Source organism: Salvelinus namaycush, chromosome 3 (assembly GCF_016432855.1).
Source record: "Salvelinus namaycush isolate Seneca chromosome 3, SaNama_1.0, whole genome shotgun sequence".
Classification (NCBI taxonomy): Eukaryota; Metazoa; Chordata; class Actinopteri; order Salmoniformes; family Salmonidae; genus Salvelinus; species Salvelinus namaycush.
Genome location: NC_052309.1, coordinates 70,054,844 through 70,072,781, shown reverse-complemented (window position 1 = coordinate 70,072,781; position 17,938 = coordinate 70,054,844). Strand labels below are relative to the sequence as shown.

At 40.6% G+C, this 17,938-nt stretch overlaps 1 protein-coding gene across 1 annotated transcript; it reads right to left on the bottom strand.

Annotated features, from left to right (window-relative positions):
• Positions 1 to 964: 964 nt before the first annotated feature.
• LOC120044012 (galanin receptor 2b-like) lies at positions 965 to 8,277 on the bottom strand. Its single transcript, XM_038988606.1, has 3 exons — positions 7,904 to 8,277; positions 5,449 to 6,178; positions 965 to 1,021 (listed from the first exon to the last, which is right to left on the bottom strand). The coding sequence occupies exons 1-3, from the start codon at positions 8,275 to 8,277 to the stop codon at positions 965 to 967; spliced, it is 1,161 nt and encodes a 386-aa protein (XP_038844534.1).
• Between the last annotated feature and the right edge of the window lie 9,661 nt (positions 8,278 to 17,938).

Below are 17,938 nucleotides of genomic sequence, written 5' to 3'. Positions count from 1 at the left end.
CAAAATGACCAAGTGAAGACCGCTATAAACGATCATATACCAGATAGGATATATCAAAAGCAGTGAGGGAGCTTGCTAACTGCATGCTGAGTGTTGGAAATGATTAAGTTCCTTATTTTAGAGAATGAAAGTGTGTGTGTCTGTGCAAGTGTGTGTGTATTCTATTCTGCCTGACTTTCTTAGATCCATATCAAACAAAAAGGCTTTCAGAAGAGCAGTCTATATGATGCTAAGAAGTAATTGGGGTGAGTTTTTTCAAACGTCGTCTATTTATGTTCCAAATTGTTCATCGAGTTAATTCTACCCTGAGTCATAGCAACCGGAGGCTGAAGTCTCATAGATCACGTTTACTGCTGCTTGACAACCACGGATTTCAGGAATGGAGGGGTTTAAACAGCATCAAGGCCATGACTAAAGCACTCCACTCCTCTAGACTTTCAGCTCTGCTATTATCATCTTCACAGGAAGTGTCTACACTGCAGATGGGTTCTGAGGGAAATGGAGGTTATGGTTTGTCCACTCACCTCTATGACTTTCCCTTGGATCATCAGTAATTACAACACATTACTACGTATTTAACGTCTTCTTTCAAGAGTTAATCATGGCACATTCAATGCCATCTAATCTAACAGCATGTTCCCTATATACACTTAGGGTATGTTTGTAATCCACCCAGTTGGCCCACACTTTATCACCCAAGCTTAATAAAAGTCCGTAATGCTCATGAGAGAGGAGAGACTGTTACATAAGAACAGATTCAATTCAGTACAAGCCTGAAACCGTACAAATGAAGCCATTAATCACTAACCCCTAAATTGTTCTTCAAGAAAAAAGTGTCTGAGGCTTAAAGCAATAAGGGTAGCCTGATATCAAAACTTTTCACATCTATCAGTCCACGGAAGTGCTGCAATAACGGTCTTGAGGAGTTAGTAACTCTCTGTGGTGAGAGACAATGACGTATTTTTCAATTAAAAAGACAATTAGATGGAGTATTGACCTGCTGGAAGAGTATGTTCAAGCTCTACTGCTACTAGGCAATAAAACAGTTCATAAAATTAAAGCACAGACATTTAGCCAGTTTGTCGGAACACATTTCATTTGTTTGTCACTCATTTTTCATTATCCTGCTTCTAATTTGGTAATATTGAAGGATAATGGACATTGTAGGCTACCAATGGAGTTCTCTTTGAAAGATAACTCATTGCAGTTGTATCATCTTCCCTACAGATTGAAGTGGTACAATGTCAAACAGTAAGGCACTTGATTCTTCACTCAGCTGGTGCGTGGACATGGATTTGAATCTCTGTCTTTTGTCAATATAGAAATCCAGGACATTGTGTCCGAGCTGCGTCATTCTGGGATGGAGGAAGTCTTCCGCACAATAGAGTTATCCTAACAGTGAACGAGTCAGAGAACACATCTCAGGGACAAATCCGTAGAGACAAACCACTCTCTATTTAACTTCAAATCTTGTACCACCACTGCACACTTGACAGATGTTACAGTCAATTACTGTGTGCCAAAATTAAAGCTTTCATCCCAGCCTTAATTGCTTGCTTTGGGTTTTGGGTGTAACATGCTACATTTCAAACTGAAATCCCTTACAGCGTGATTACATCAAGGAATGCACTCCCACCATGATGATGATACACTGATGAGTCATAATCATGCTGTGTTTATGCATAACGTTGCTTTCATTTAGCACACATTGGACAGAGTCATTCTGTAATGTCTATGCATGATAATTACATTTGGCTTTCTTCTTTGCAAGCTTTATTCTTTAATCAGGAGCTCCTTCAAAGTGAAGCAGAGACAACTCCTGTATGCAAATGCTGCCTGCTCCCAGGTCAAATTCCAGAGATGCAAGGATCTCTGGGGGCTCCCTCTTTCTCCCCTTTCTCGCTCATTCACTCTCTCTTGCTGCTTTCATTGATATTCTGTTACAGTATGAGGTACTTCCTAGAGGAACAATCTGCCAAGAACAGGTAGGCCTAAATCTGTGGAGGCTGCTGAGGGGAGGACGGCTCATAATAATGGCTAGAGTGGAGTCAATGGAATGGTATCAGACGTGGTTTCAATGTAGTTGATACCATTCCATTGACTCCATTCCAGCCTTTACTATGAGCCATCCTCCCCTCAGCAGCCTCCACTGGCTTTAATGGAGAAAATAATTATCTTTCATGTGTACGCACAGCACTGTGTGCTCTATCTTCATACAGTTTCATATTTATTCCATGTACAAATGTGGTCAGATGCGTTCAAGGATGTAACGCTACAAGGTGTGAAACAGATGAGAGTAAGCGCTCTGAGGACAAGGGAGGCTGCAGGCTTATTGATTGGTTGCCACGACAATTCAGAAACAAGTACTGAGCCTTATAGAGCGTCATTGAAAAATCCTCAAAAAATCACAAGACAAACAATGCCTTTCTATAATTATATCAGTGCAAACAGAGAGCCTGTAGTTCAATAATTATATTTACTGTCTGTACTCATTGTAATGCCAGTGAATGAAACATGGGAAATGATTGCCTGCCATCGAAAGAATAGGATCAATGGAGTTGGTGGATGTATCGAACCACCATTTGGAGAGACAATTATAAAATGTGTAGGATGGTGAGCCTGACTGGAAAGGTCTTAGAAAATGCTTCATAAGAATTGGGTGAGACTGAACCTGTGACTGTTAGTATGATAATAGTCATTTTATTAGACATACAGAATACCTGAAGTGGGATTTAGCTAATTGAGGCTCCTCACGTCTTGCATTGTAAATTAGTTCTACTCTTTGCATGATAATTGTAACGTTCGTTCTCCTCCTCGTCTGAGGAGGAGCAAGGATCGGACCAATATGCAGCGAGGTATGAAGACATAATGATTTATTTAAAGAAAGACGAACACGAAAAAACTCTTAACAAACTACAAAACAATAAACGACGAAAACAGACCTGAACATGAGAACTTACAGACAACGAAGAACGCACGAACAGGAACAAACTAACAAACGAAACAGTCCCGTGTGGCCCAAATACTGACACAGGAACAATCACCCACAAACAAACGGTGAGAACAGCCTACCTTAATATGGTTCTCAATCAGAGGAAACGTAAAACACCTGCCCCTGATTGAGAACCATATCAGGCTAATTGAACATGAACCCAACATAGAAACACATAACATAGAATGCCCACCCAGCTCACGTCCTGACCAACTAAACAAAGACAAAACAAAGGAAATAAGGTCAGGAACGTGACAATAATAGTTGCTGTCTTCCATTGAGTTCGGATTAGCTCATTTAATTTTCCAACCTTCAGAATGCATGATGTGTGATACTGACCACTGTAGAGCATTATTGTCCTAATACCTTTTACTAATGAAGGTTCTCAAAACAAACACACAAAGCATTTCTAATATGAATTGTGTGTCACCTGTGTTTCCTCCTATTATTAATGGGTGAACAGAAAAGGATACATACTCCATCCTAGCTTTTAGATGGGTAATGTGCATGTTGCCAAACCTAGCATTGCAAAGAACACAAGGAGCTATAATGTGACTGTTACAACTCCTTATTGCTTTTCTAAACGTCTCAATACTGTACTTGTGAATATTGATGTAGGGACTGAAATCCCATATAGGGATAAAAGCAATTCCCATGAAAGCAATTGCTATTCCCCAGGCGGAATGTGCTTTTAATTAGTCATACTGAGAGTTAGAGATGTTGAAAATCTACAGTATATGGGCTAAGATATCCATGAGGTGGTGAGCTATTTGTTTCATGGGAAAAATTGTTAGTAAGCTGAACCAATTGAGCTTTTAAAGCATGGTCTGTTAGAGCTTGAATGTTTAGAACACACAATATTTGTTCATCTTAGTTTAAACAAATTGCTTATGAATAGCTACTTTACATGAACGTACCTATCATAAAAACTACATAGGGATATGTCTAGGTTTAGGGTTGAACCGGGTTGTTCACAAGAAGCTTGGATTAGGGTTAGATATGTTACCAATAATAGCATTAAATACTGCAACATAAAACATTTTATTTGATCATTGATATTTACATCTACTTCTAAATGTTGATTCAATATTTAACCAAATACATCATCTCATCCAATACACATAAACAAGTTAGAGAAGAGCATAAAGTACAGATATAAGGAAGTGTCACAAAGGCGAAAACAAATAATACAGAAAGCACATTGCATTTTGACAAAATTGCCGGGTATAAAGGAGAGTTCTAAATATAAAATATATACTTTTCTATTCTGGCCTTTTGCAGGAAAATCAGTCCTGCTGGTGGAAAATTGCATTTCTCGGAATTTCTAAATGAGAGGGAGGGTAGTTTAACACAGCAGTGAGGTAGTATACAAGCTTTTAAGGAGACTCGACTAGAAAAGGGGAAACTAGGAAAGTGAAGAAAGGAAACAGAGAAAAGAGAACGTTGACTTCATAGAGTTTAACAGACAGACTAGATAATACAAGTGAATAGAGGCCATAAAGGATAATATAGTTAGCAGCATGGCATTTACAACAGCAACACAACTCTTAAGTGACTGAGTTCAGTAAACATCAGAGAGAACCATACAAATATGTGCAAAGCAAAAAGATAACACCACCAGCCTAATACATTTGAACCCATAGAGATCCTATTCATAGGTTGCACCTCCGTCACTCGGTCGCGTCATGCCATTGTTATGAGCATTCTCAAGCCGCCCTCTGCCATAGTGGTGCCCAAACGTTGTGATAAACCCAGTCATTCTGAACGGAGGGTAATGACTGCTTCATCTAAATTACAATGACGTTGCTAAAGTAGGCAAATATTTAGTAGGAAACAACTTTGCCATCATTATCATTTCTTAAAATGTACTTTAGACAGAGGGTAATGTTGTCATTAGCTAGCAAAGTTTGTCAAATATAGCTAGCAATGCTAAACTTAGCTAGCTAAAATGCGGTGATCTCCACTCAATCTTAGCTTGCTAGCTAACGTTATTCTGCAAGTCCATCTGATGACATCAAAATGATGACAAAAGGTTTTCCTACTAATTATTTGCCTCATTTTGAAATGTAAATTGTATTTCCAAGCCGTTGTAATGCACTTGATGATATCTTCCTCAGCGCTCATTGATAATGCATAGAGTAGAATGCTCAGTCGGCATCAGTCCTAAAACAAATGTTCAAACCAATACTGTGATGAAACATAGGTGCAACCCATAAATTAAATGACTAGTATTCTAATTTATAATTTTATATTTGAACCATTTTCATGTTTTTTTTTTAAGGATCATGCTCTCTTTACCCTCTCATCAAATTCCCATTTGTCACCATCTCAAAAACCGAGATACTGTCATCATTGAGTTTCCCTTTGAGGTTGGAATAAAAAGTCTTTGTGATAAGGCAATCTGCACAGTCCTTTACTATAGGCCTCATCATTCAAGGCTATTTCTGGAAATGGCTTATAGTTGCTTCCCTCGGCTCGGCAATGGGCCGGCTGCTCATCTCACAGTCATTTTGTCGTACATTGTCCTCATTCATTTGTGACACCTCTGTGGACCCCGCCTGGAACCCAGGCACTGTGTTGGCTACATGTACCCCATGCACTTTGTTCCTGCCGTTCTTACTGAGAATGCAGCTGAACACCTTCTTGAAGCCTTTGCGAAAGTGCTTGGACACCAAGGCGTACACAATGGGGTTGAGGCAGGAGTTGGCATAGGCCATGCAGTGAGAGAGGATCCTGAATGCGTATGTGGTCTGGTTGAAGGGAAAGTCTCCGTACAGATAGCATAGGATCACCACATGATAGGGCAGCCAGCATATGCAGAAGAGCACTGTGACGATGATGATCATTTTGGTGACTTTGCGCTTAGCCCTCTTGGACTCTGACATCCCGTCCAGAGGGTCCACAGCAGTCCACAGGTACTTGATGGTTCTGGTGTAGGACAGGCTCACGATGAGCACAGGGATCACATAACCAAACACAAAGGTGCACGTGTCCAGCACCTTGCGGTTGTACTCCTCCCAACCTGGAACACAAACGTTACTGTTGGCGTAATCTATGAGGTCGTAGTAGCTCAAATACGGTCCTGCGAAGATCAATGATAGTCCCCAGATGACTACCATGGCAACCACGGCATTACAGGGCGTTCTCAACTCTCTAGAGCGAAGAGGGTAGCGAATGGCCAGATACCTAGACCAAACAGAAAGACTTAGTTACATATTCCATTAAAACATAATGCCATGAATCAATATACACTGAGTGTACAAAACATGAAGTAACACCTTCCTAATATTGAGTTTTACCCCACCCACCATTTTGCCCTCAGAATAACCTCAATTCTTCGGGACACGGACTCTACAAGGTTTCGAAAGCGTTACAAAGGGATGCTGGCAGGTGTTGACTCCAATCCTCCCCACAGTTCTGTCAAGTTGGCTGGATGTCCTTTGGGTGATGGACCATTCTTGATACACACTGGAAACTGTTGCGCATGAAAAACCCAGCAGCATTGCAGTTCTTGACACAAACCGTTGCACCTGGCACCTACTACCATACCCCATTCGAAGGCACTTAAATATTTTATTATGCCCATTCACCCTCTGAATGGTACACATACACAATCCACGTCTCAATTGTCTCTAGGCTTAAAAATCCTTTTTTAACCTGTCTCCTCCCTTACATCTACACTGATTGTCTGGCGTTAACAGGTGACATCAATAAGGGATCATAGCTTTCACCTGGATTCACCTGGTCAGTCTCATGGAAAGAGCAGGTGTTCCTAATGTTTTGTACACTCATTGTATGTTGTTTGCTTTATATGTGTAATTGCAAGTCAACTGGGATTTCATTATACTCCACCTTCTAAATGGAATTAATTGTTTTTACTGTTGTGTTGCTTGCACAAAGACATACAAATATTATGAGCGCTTGCTTCTGGGGTTTAATAGAAAAGCGGCACATTGGTGCTGCAAATGGAACTCATGAAATGGCAATCAGTGTGTGTGTATTGTTCATCCCAACCTGGCAGTGAAATAATTGCTGCTGGTTATTCTAGGTCTCAGCTGTAGCCTGAGTGGATGCTCATTTTTCACATAGAAGACATCTATCAAATGAATGTCCCCCTCCAAAAGGTAAACGACACCAGGGTTTCTGCTCCCTTATTTAATGTAGGGAAAAAAAGAGGGCCCTGCAGAATAAAAGGCATCCATTTATGCAGGAAAGAAGAATATGTCAATTTCATGTAGGGATAACACATTAGTGTTCTTTTACTGTACTCAATCACAGATTCAGCCTCAATTTCAGGTCAAGACCTACTCTTTCATTTCCACATTTTAATACAGATAAACTGCACTTCCCTTGATCACATGAATACTTTCAATTAACATGACCAACAGGGGTTGCCAAAAAATAAATGCCTGATTATCATTCTCTCTATCTCCCTATGCTCTGTGAAAATGTCAAGGCTGTTTTGTAATAATGACCAATGGATGACTACAGTATAGGTTACTGCCGTGTGCTTTGCTAAATGAGCGTCCATCCTCTTCTGTAGAGAGAGCATTGGGCGCTTGTATAGAGAGGAAGTGTGCTGGACTTAAATGAGGTGAGGGAAATAGTGACCTTGGCAATAGAACTCTGTACTTTAATTGGCATCGACCTTTAGAGATGCTGCCCAGGTTATGTCTTTGTGCTTTCGGTTAGAACTCAGCCGAATAAAAATGACAAAATATTTCACAAATTAAGTCTATTCCTATCAGCTCCTCGTTATGAGCCATAAAGAAGTACTTAACCCAAAATGAGAATAAAGATATTCTTATGGAATCTGTATACATGTAGAAACATTTGTATAGAGTATTTCAATGTTTTGACATTTTAACGTAAAATGAGACATTAGCGAAACAAGAGCTACAGCGTACATACCTGTCGACCGAGACGGCGGCAAGCGTGAAGCTGCTGGCGTACATGGTGAGGTTGATGAAGAAGTGGACCACCTTGCACATGAAGGAGCCGAACACCCAGCCCTCCAGGGAGTAGATGGTGGCTTGGAAAGGCACGCAGAAGATGATGAAGAAGAAGTCGGCCACGCTGAGGTTGAGGATGAACAGGTTGGTGGTGTTGTATCCCACCTGGCCGCTGCGGAGGAGGACGGCCAGGACCAGACTGTTCCCAATGGTCCCCAGCAGGAATATGAGCGAGAACACCACGGGCACGATCACACTGGTGGGATTCAGCTGGTAGCTGTCCGATGTGTTCCAGTGCCCTGCTGTTTTGCTGAAGTCTTCCAGATCTGACATTTTGGTAGTACTTTAGAAGTTCTGGAAGAGAATGAGAGAAGTACATGATGTGCTTAATGCTGCTGAATTATGACTGCAATGGGGCTGAAGGGACTTTAGGGAACACAAGACGGATCATTGTTGAACGTATGGATTCACAAATGTTTTAAAACCAATTCATTCAAATGTTCAAACCACGAGGATAGGGAGGAAAGTTTTTAAATATTTCTGGTTCTCATAACACTACAATTTCTATTATGTCTCATGTCCTGAATCCCTACATTGCGCAAATTTGAGCAACTATTTCCTTTTGGATGTTTTATTTGACAAGAATGGTGGATTGTGTTCCAACTGTGAGGATAAAAATGTACTCCTAATAGGTTTAATCATGAGTCACCTTAGTAATGCTCTAATCACAGTGACGTTGCAGAAATTAGTGATGGTTCCACAGCAATTGAGAGATAAAATAGTTCTGAAATCAAAGGCTGGTGTTCAGAAAAGCCAACAGATTATGCTTCCATGGTATTTTCAAATGAATCATGCACAATGGTTTGATGCTCGTTTCACTGGGACTGATGAAAGAATTGTGAGACCAAAGCCGACCTGATAGAATTCCTTCCAATATACAACACTACCCATAGCATGTATGATAGCTAATCTAATGCTTCACTAGTTATGGGAAAGGGAATCTATCAGTCAACACAGAACACAGCATTCACTACACAGTGTGAGAAACCCTCCAGCTCTACAGCTCTATTGTCATCAGGGTCTTGTGCTAACAGGCGATTGAATGGGAAAAGGTGAAATGGTTTTTCTTCCACGTCAACAATCACCAAAAGACAACCATGTATTTTCGTGACAGGGAGCCGGTGCATGCTCAGACTACCCAAGGGACCTGTCCACTCCCCTTGTGTCTTTTCTGTAGCCTTCCCACCCAAAGTGACCTGGTTAGCATCTTGTGTCTTTTCTGTAGCCTTCCTACCCAAAGTGACCTGGTTAGCATCTTGTGTCTTTTCTGTAGCCTTCCCACCCAAAGTGACCTGGTTAGCATCTTGTGTCTTTTCTGTAGCCTTCCCACCCAAAGTGACCTGGTTAGCATCTTGTGTCTTTTCTGTAGCCTTCCCACCCAAAGTGACCTGGTTAGCATCTTGTGTCTTTTCTGTAGCCTTCCCACCCAAAGTGACCTGGTTAGCATCTTGCATGGCATGAAGATGCACACATCCATTGGCTGCTAAGCCATGCCAGCAGCAAGGTCTAGTAAAAATTGAGTAGGAGAGATGTTGCTTTCTGATGGACAGGTCTCAATAAATCATGTGCATAGAAATAAGTCAATCAAGAAATCTTTGGGAGTGCTTACTTCAAAATCCGCAGGGATGTCATTGTTTTACTTAGTGTTTCCCAAACTCGGTCCTGGGGCCCCCAAGGAGTGCACTTTTTGTTTTTGCCCTAGCACTACACAGCTGATATAATCAAGTCATCATTAAGCTTTGATTATTTGAATCGGCTGTATAGTGCTAGGGCAAAAAACAAAACGAGTTTGGGAAACAAGTTTTACATACTGATGAAATCAGCATATCAGATCACATCTGATTACAGTAGGCCTGCCGGCACAATGGCTTTGGAGTGAGCCTGAATAACGTTTCAACGATGCCCACGTTTTAATGGAAATGGTTGAAATGACATGACACACATACACAATCACTAATATTATTTAAATGCAGATTCAGATGAAACCATGACAGTTGATGCAGAAATGGATTTGTTAGTATGAGAGTGATTACATTGTACTGTATGAAAGCTTAATGTAGGCCTATACAGTAGAGGCTTGTTTGAATCTACAGTTCTGCAGTCATTATCTTATTTGTGAACTAAACTAGAAATAAAAATACATACTGTACTTCCTAACCCCATGCAGATATTAAATCAGTCTATATATGAGGACCATGCATACTGACATCATTGGACCATTCTCACTGTATTTTTCCTGTTCAATGTTCATGTTGGACCAACGATGAGTCTTGGTAAATTGGCACTTGCTGTAAGTGCCACTCTGGACAAAGTATGGCTCATCCTCCAAAATATAGCAGAAGCTGCTTGTGCAATCCACCATTTCACTGCATTTTTTTCTCTCTGAGATATAGTATATCACAATCGGGATCTATCATAAAAGGAGTAAAACATTGATGGTGTTGTAGATTTTGCAGTTATTGTGTAGGGTTCAGTTAAGCTAGTTTGCTCTACCTCCACTGAGGTCCAAAACCTACTTGTTATCAGAGATTTGTTATCAGTTATACCATTAAACCACAGGAAAAATAGGTTACAATAAATCTGTTGGCTTGGATGGTACTTGTCTAGCATACAGTTGACAGCTCTTAGAAAACACACATTTCTCAAGCAGAGCTGTACCGCCATATACTTCCACCTCATAGATCTCTATCAGCCTACACCAGACCCATCACTCCTCATAACCAAACTGGACTTGATCCAGCACAGGATTGACTGATCTCTACCGTACCATGAACAAGTTCGATGTCAAAACAACAGCTGCTGTAACCAACCTTAAATTGCCATGACAGAGAGTATTGTTTCGGCCAACTAATTGGCTAGGGATCCTATTAGGTTTGTGACATGACTGCTAAGTCGGTTGCCAAGCGAACATCTGCTGTCATGATTGCGCATGATTGATCTGATATGACATTATTGTTATTACAGTTTTACATATTTGTGGCAGAGGATTCAAGTCCCACTTTAAAATAACAAAAACTGTAAAGGCTTTATAGCACATTCATATCGTCTTAAAACGAACTACTTAGATTCTTCCCAAATCATTCATACGTCATACTACATTAAGGGTGAAATGAAAGTACATCTGGTGATTTGTCAGTGTGCAGTATCCTGCCTTTCCCACCCTTTAAATTGCATCCCATTGGCTTGATCTCTGGGTTAATATAGGGATCATGAAAGCTTTAAAGTAATATTTTGTCAAATCACTGTCAAATTATTATTACATCAGCTGAAAGTCAGGTATTTGATGTAGCCTAGCAGTTAGCACGTTGGGCCAGTAACCGAAAGGTTGCTGGTTGGAATACCTGAGCTGACAAGGTGAAAAATCTGTCGATGTGCCCTAATTTGCTACAGGGGCGCTGTACTACTATGGTTGACTCTTCTTACATATTTCTCATATAGGCCTTGGAGCAGTACCATAGCATACAGTAAACCCCTTTTAAATTGTCTCATTCACGGAATGCTTTCTGGTTCATAGGAATGGGAAACAATCTCTCTCAAAAACACTTTCTACCTCCTATTACATCTCTTACAGACTCCATATTAAATCTAATTGGAATATCTGGGAGATGACAATTACAGTAGCAAACACAGACTCAACCTGGGAACACAAACACAAAGAAGCAAACATAGTGGAATGAGCACATCCAAACACGTCACAAACATACCTAAAATCTTCAATAATCATGTTACGGCTGTCGTCGGAATGAGACCAAGGTGCAGCGTGGTAGGCGTACATTTTGAATTTATTAAATGAACACCAAAAAAACAAGAAAGATAAACGACACATAAAGTATAGTAGCGCTAAACCAGCAACTAACAAAAACAAGATCCCACAACAGAAAGTGGGAAAAAGGGCTGCCTAAGTATGATTCCCAATCAGAGACAACGATAGACAGCTGCCTCTGATTGGGAACCATACTCGGCCAAAAACAAAGAAATAGACAACATAGAATGCCCACCCCAATCACACCCTGACCTAACCAAATAGAGAAATAAAACGGCGCTCTAAGGCCAGGTCGTGACAAATCAAATACAAATAAAAAGGAATTTTACATCACATTCTACTTTGCTGTTGCTGTGGTACCACAACAACATGTACAGTATTGTGCCTTTTTAATGTAAATGAGGCTTTTGGAGAACAGGATTAAATAGAATATATCCGATAATAAAAGCATAGATTTTCCTAACACAACGTCACATTTGTAATCAGTAGGCTGCCTTCGCACACTGTTCCTCACATATTGCCAATATGTGACCTTGAATAATAATGAAAAAGCAAACTGTCAACATACCTCTGTGGCTAATGGCCGATTACCAAAAGAGGAAGGGCGGTTATGTGAAATACACCAATTCTTTTTTAATAAACTCTGAGGTATCCTCAGTGGAGTTGTATGAGACAATAGGTAAGTAGTTCTGGTATTTAAATCAATGCTCTCTAGCCTACCACTTTAGCTTTACCGCTACTGTCTATATTCCATTTCCAAGAGGCGTCTCATCACTCCTGTTGTCAAGAGTCAGAGCCCAGACTCTCCTCACCCTCAGCAAGCTGAACTCTCAGGGGGAAACAATCTTGACATACCTGTCATTTGAGTTTTGCAGTGGGATGTCTGTTGAGTAGCAGGAGCTGGCTGACAGGAAGAGCAGCATGACAGCCAGCATGAGAGGCAGGCAGAGAGGACGAGCTAGAAGAGCTATCGAGCTAATCCCTTAGCTTGTGTGAACCAACAGTTGGAGAGGATGCAGAATTTGCCTCTCGTCTTGAGTCATAATGATGGTTTTGTTTGGAATTACAGCAGTGATGGAAAATAAGAGGAAGGAAAATGACGGGATATAAAAAATAAACATACGATTTTCTGCTTTTCCTTGTCACGGATGCGCTATTGCAGCAGACGACCACACCGGGTTCCACTCAGCTAAAAACAAGAAGAAGCAGCTCCAGTGGACATGTGATAACCAACACTGGACAACTGAGGAGTGGAAATACGTCGCTTGGAACATGACAGCAAGTCCAGTTTACTTGAGTGGCCTGCTCAGTCTCCAGAGCTCAACCTAATAGAGCGTCTTTGGGATGAGATGGAAGGGGCTGTTCGCAGCATGAATGTACCGCTGGCCAATCTGCAGCAACTGCGTGATGCGATCAAATCAGCATGGACCAACATCCCTGTGCAACGTTTCTGACACCTTGTAGAATTCCCCAAATAATTCAGCCTGTTCTGGAGGCAAAGGTGGTCCGACCCGGTAACAGATGGGTGTCCCTAATAAACTGTCCGGTGAGTGTAGATCAGTGGAATAAATATGTTTATAATGAACAAATGTAATTCAACAAAATGAACGTGAAGACACAGACAACATGTAACCAAACTTCTGAAGCTCATTCTCATTGCAACAGTAAGAGTGGTTCATTTCCATCTAGCATCCCACATTCCAGTGGTCGGCTGTTATGCACCTCCTCACAACATAATATGGTACATGGTAAATGCATGTGAAACCTTTAGAATAATTGCTTTATAAATATTTGAAGGTGTTTGTGTATGAATGTAGACACATCATGCAAATTAGAAGTAGATGTATTCAAGGTGATCTTTACTTACCAGGATTACTGGCAAACGATATATCCGTTGTTCAAATGTCCTGTTTATGTTGGTTGTGTTCTGCTACCCTCAACAGAAAAACAATGCTGCTCATGCTAATATCTGCTCCATAGCCTGAGCTCTCTCTCTCCTCCCTCTCCTCCGTTGCACATTGATATTCTGCCTGGATCTCTCTCTCTCTCTCTCCCTCTCTTCCTCTCCCTCCCTCTCTCTCTCTGTCTCTCTCTCTCGCTCTCTCTCTCTCTCTCTCTCTCTCTCTCTCAGTTCAACCCTTCCCTTTCCACCTCTCACAAAAGCTCCTCCTCCACATTTAATTGAATGTTCACACTTCACTGCAGAAGAAGTGCATTGTGTTTTACACACTACCGTCCGTACTGGAGCAAGGCATAACAACCACTATTTATTATCAGCTAGTGGGATAAAGGAATAACCTCAAGCAATATTGTCAATCAGTCAAGCCCCTGCTGGACCCAGACTAGGCAATACGGCTGAAACTCATCAGCTATTAATTGTGGTGCAAAGTTTTCCATAAATGCATCATTATGGCAACTTTGACTGGTAGCTTATTGTGAACAGTAGCTCAATACAGCTCTCTTGGATTGTTCCTACTAATGTGTTGGGAGTGCTTGTCTTTAGGGGCCTTGAACTTGTGAACTCAGAAAAGGGTGATATATGAATTGTTTGGTTGTGAGATCAAGTTGCAACGTTAGGGAATATGGCTATGCTTTATGCTTTTCTAAACTAAACCCTTTTTTGATTACCAGATACAGCAGCTTGATAAAGCAGTCCCTAAGGAAACGGGGTCTCTAACCCACATATATTACATTTCAATGATTTGTTAAAATACATTTATGTTGTGTGTGCTTTTGTCAATGCATGTATGCGTGTCTGTCTACCCTGTGAGTGTTTACATATAGGGTGACCTGATATTGATATTCCGTAATCCGTACGGGCTTTCTTAATCTAAATAACCCATTACGTTAGCCTTAGATGTATAAATCTGTTTGTAGAGTTCAGTCTCCAATCTTCCTAACATTTTGCTCTGTTTTTACTTCCAACAAGATTTTGAAAACATAATTAATTACTCACACCTTGTAGCCTATGAGAAACACTCACAACCAGCTCGTAATTACACAAAGTTGGCTTGGTGTGTGTTATTATGCATTACAAAAATAGTATTATAGTTTTTCTGTAATAATGACAACAGCACATTAAGCACATCTAAGTGGGCAATTATTCAGCTGAACAGGAATTAAAGCTTGACCTCCCAAAGCAGCCTCTTAACCAGTTGAGAAGGAGGCTTAATGCTCTTGCATACAAATACTGTGAATTATGCATATTTGAGCATACCCTGTGCTCAAGAGTTGCTTTAAAGGTCCAATGTAGCCATTTACAGTATATGTCAATATGAAATACTTTCTGGGTAACCATTAAGTACCTTACTGTGATTGTTTTCAATTAAAATTGTCGAAAAGAAACAAACATAGCTTCTTAGCAAAGATTAGCAAACAGCAATTTCTCAAACAATACTTTTGATAGGACAGTCTGGGAGTGGTCTGACTGGGGAGGGGAAAACTGAAAACGAGTTGTTATTGGCAAAGAGGTTCGGATCTCTCTTTCTTATTGGTCTATTAACTAATTTACTGCCTGGTGATTACACCAGGCACTCAAACTCCATCCCACCAAAACAGTCTGAAATTTCAGGCTGTCTTTTAAAACAGCTCTTACGCTAAAAGGCTATTATAATTTTCACAATTTCACAGTATTATTCCAACCTCATAGTGTGGAATTATGTATATAACACAGAAAAATCACGTTTTTGACTGCAATGGCCCTTTAAAGACGTGTTGTTCCAGCTGGTATGTCCTTGGTATTTACTAGGGAATATTGTGGTCTAAATGCATACTCCTTCTGGTGCTTCCTTCAAGTAATTAATTGGTAATTAGCTGGGATTATAATTAACTGATACAAAAAACAAATGTATTGTAATTACTAAGCAATAACATTTTAGCAAATTATAATTTTAAAATAAAGTCTACCACTATGATTTTTTGTGATACATTTTTGTATTTTATTCTGTACGGTTAGGGAATACAATGCGTACGGAGGCAGTAACCAGACAATTTCAGGGAGATTACAGTGAGGAGATAGATGAGGAAAGCCAAATCTCAGAGGAAAACTCACATGAGGCTCACAGTATTGACCTTTTATTACCTCAGCACCACTTTGTGCCTGGTCTGAGCGCTCCAGAGCTTTCTGTCCTCAGTTACAATACACCATAATATATTACCAGAGCCGTGCACAGACCTTTCAGGGGGCAGGTGCTCAAAATGAAAAAAAGCCACCCAAGAGGCATCCCTCCCCCTCTCCCCCTCCTCCCTTTGCTAGATTTTTTGGTTGTTGATATTCATAGTTCATATCTCGAAATTCATAACATACTAACTGCCTCTGTGGCCAAAAATGTTAAAAGAAATTTTAGCATAGGCCTATTTATTACTACAACACACACTCACTAATTGACACACACAACACACACTCACTTCTTACAATCACAAATTGTAAGAAGGTGACAAGTAGCCTAGCAGTAGTTGGCAGGTAGCTTAGCGGTAGTTGGCAGGTAGCATAGCGGTAGTTGGCAGGTAGCCTAGCGGTAGTTGGCAGGTAGCATAGTGGTAGTTGGCAGGTAGCCTAGCGGTAGTTGGCAGGTAGCCTAGCGGTAGTTGGCAGGTAACATAGTGGTAGTTGGCAGGTAGCCTAGCGGTAGTTGGCAGGTAGCCTAGCAGTAGTTGGCATGTAGCCCAGCAGTTAAGCGAGTTGGGCCAGTAATCGAAAGGTTGATGGTTCTAACTCCTGAGCAGATTAGGTGAGAAATCTGTCGATGTGCTCTAGCTCTAGATAAGAGTGTGTACATAAATGCAAGCTAGTTACAGTGCATCCTAAAGACATGATTGACATTGGGAAAAGAGGGTGGGCTATCAGCTGGTTGTTGATGTAAATCTGCTAGTTAGCTAGCTCAACAATTTACTACTGAGCTGCATGGAATTGTTTTAAGGAGGTCATACCAAGGATAATTTTGCTATTTGATTTAGAATTTTAAGACCCCCTTGAAGTATCCCCCCCAAAAAACTATTATTTGATTAAACATTTAATTTAGCCTTACAGTAAGCTATATGGAATTGTTTTAAGGTCATATTAAGGATTATTTTTCTATTTGATTTTGAATTTTAAGACCCTTGAAGTATAGAGTTTTTGGGGGGGATAAAACATTTTATTTGGCCTTACTGCTATTAACCCATACAAGCACATTGAATAACAGATTCACTACATGGAACAACAGATAGTCCCCTAAAATATCAAAAGGAAGTTTGATCTCGAAGTGCCTGTCCTATACCTGAGAGATATAAGAATGATCAGGAAACATTTGTTACATTTTTTGACATGTATTTAATCCCTTATTTTTGGTTTTAAACAGTTTCCATATCAATATAGTGCATTCGGAAAGTATTCAGACAGCTTGACTTTTTCCACATTTTGTTATGTTACAGCCTTATTCTAAAATGTATTATATTGTTTATTTTCCTCATCAACCTACACACAATACCCCATAATGACAAAGCAAAAACAGGTTTTTAGACATTTTTGCAAATGTATTAAAAATCTAAAACTGAAATATCACATTTACATAAGTATTCAGACCCTTTACTCAGTACTTTGTTAAGGCACCTTTGGCAGCGATTACAGCCTCAAGTCTTCTTGGGTTGGATGCTACAAGCTTGGCACACCTGTATTTAGAGAGTTTCTCCCATTCCTCTCTACAGATCCTCTCAAGCTCTGTCAGGTTGGATGGGGATTGTGCGTGAAAACCGGTTTTTTCAGGTCTCTCCAGAGATGTTCAATCAGGTTCAAGTCCGGCTCTGGCTGGGCCACTCAAGGAAATTCAGAGACTTGTCCCGAAGCCACTCCTGCATTGTCTTGGCTGTGTGCTTAGGGTCGTTGTCCTGTTGGAAGGTGAACCTTCACCCCAGTCTGAGGTTCTGAGCGCTCTGGAGCAGGTTTTCATCAAGGATCTCTCTGTACTTTGTTCCGTTGATCTATGTCTCAATCCTGACTAGTCTCCCAGTCCCTGCCGCTGAAAAACATCCCCACAGCGTTAAGCTGCCACCCCCATGCTTCCCCGTAGGGATGCTGTCACTTTCCTCCAGACGTGACACTTGGCATTTAGGCCAAAAAGTTCAATCTTGGTTTCATCAGACCAGAGAATCTTGTTTCTCATGGTCAGAGAGTCTTTAGGTGCCTTTTGGCAA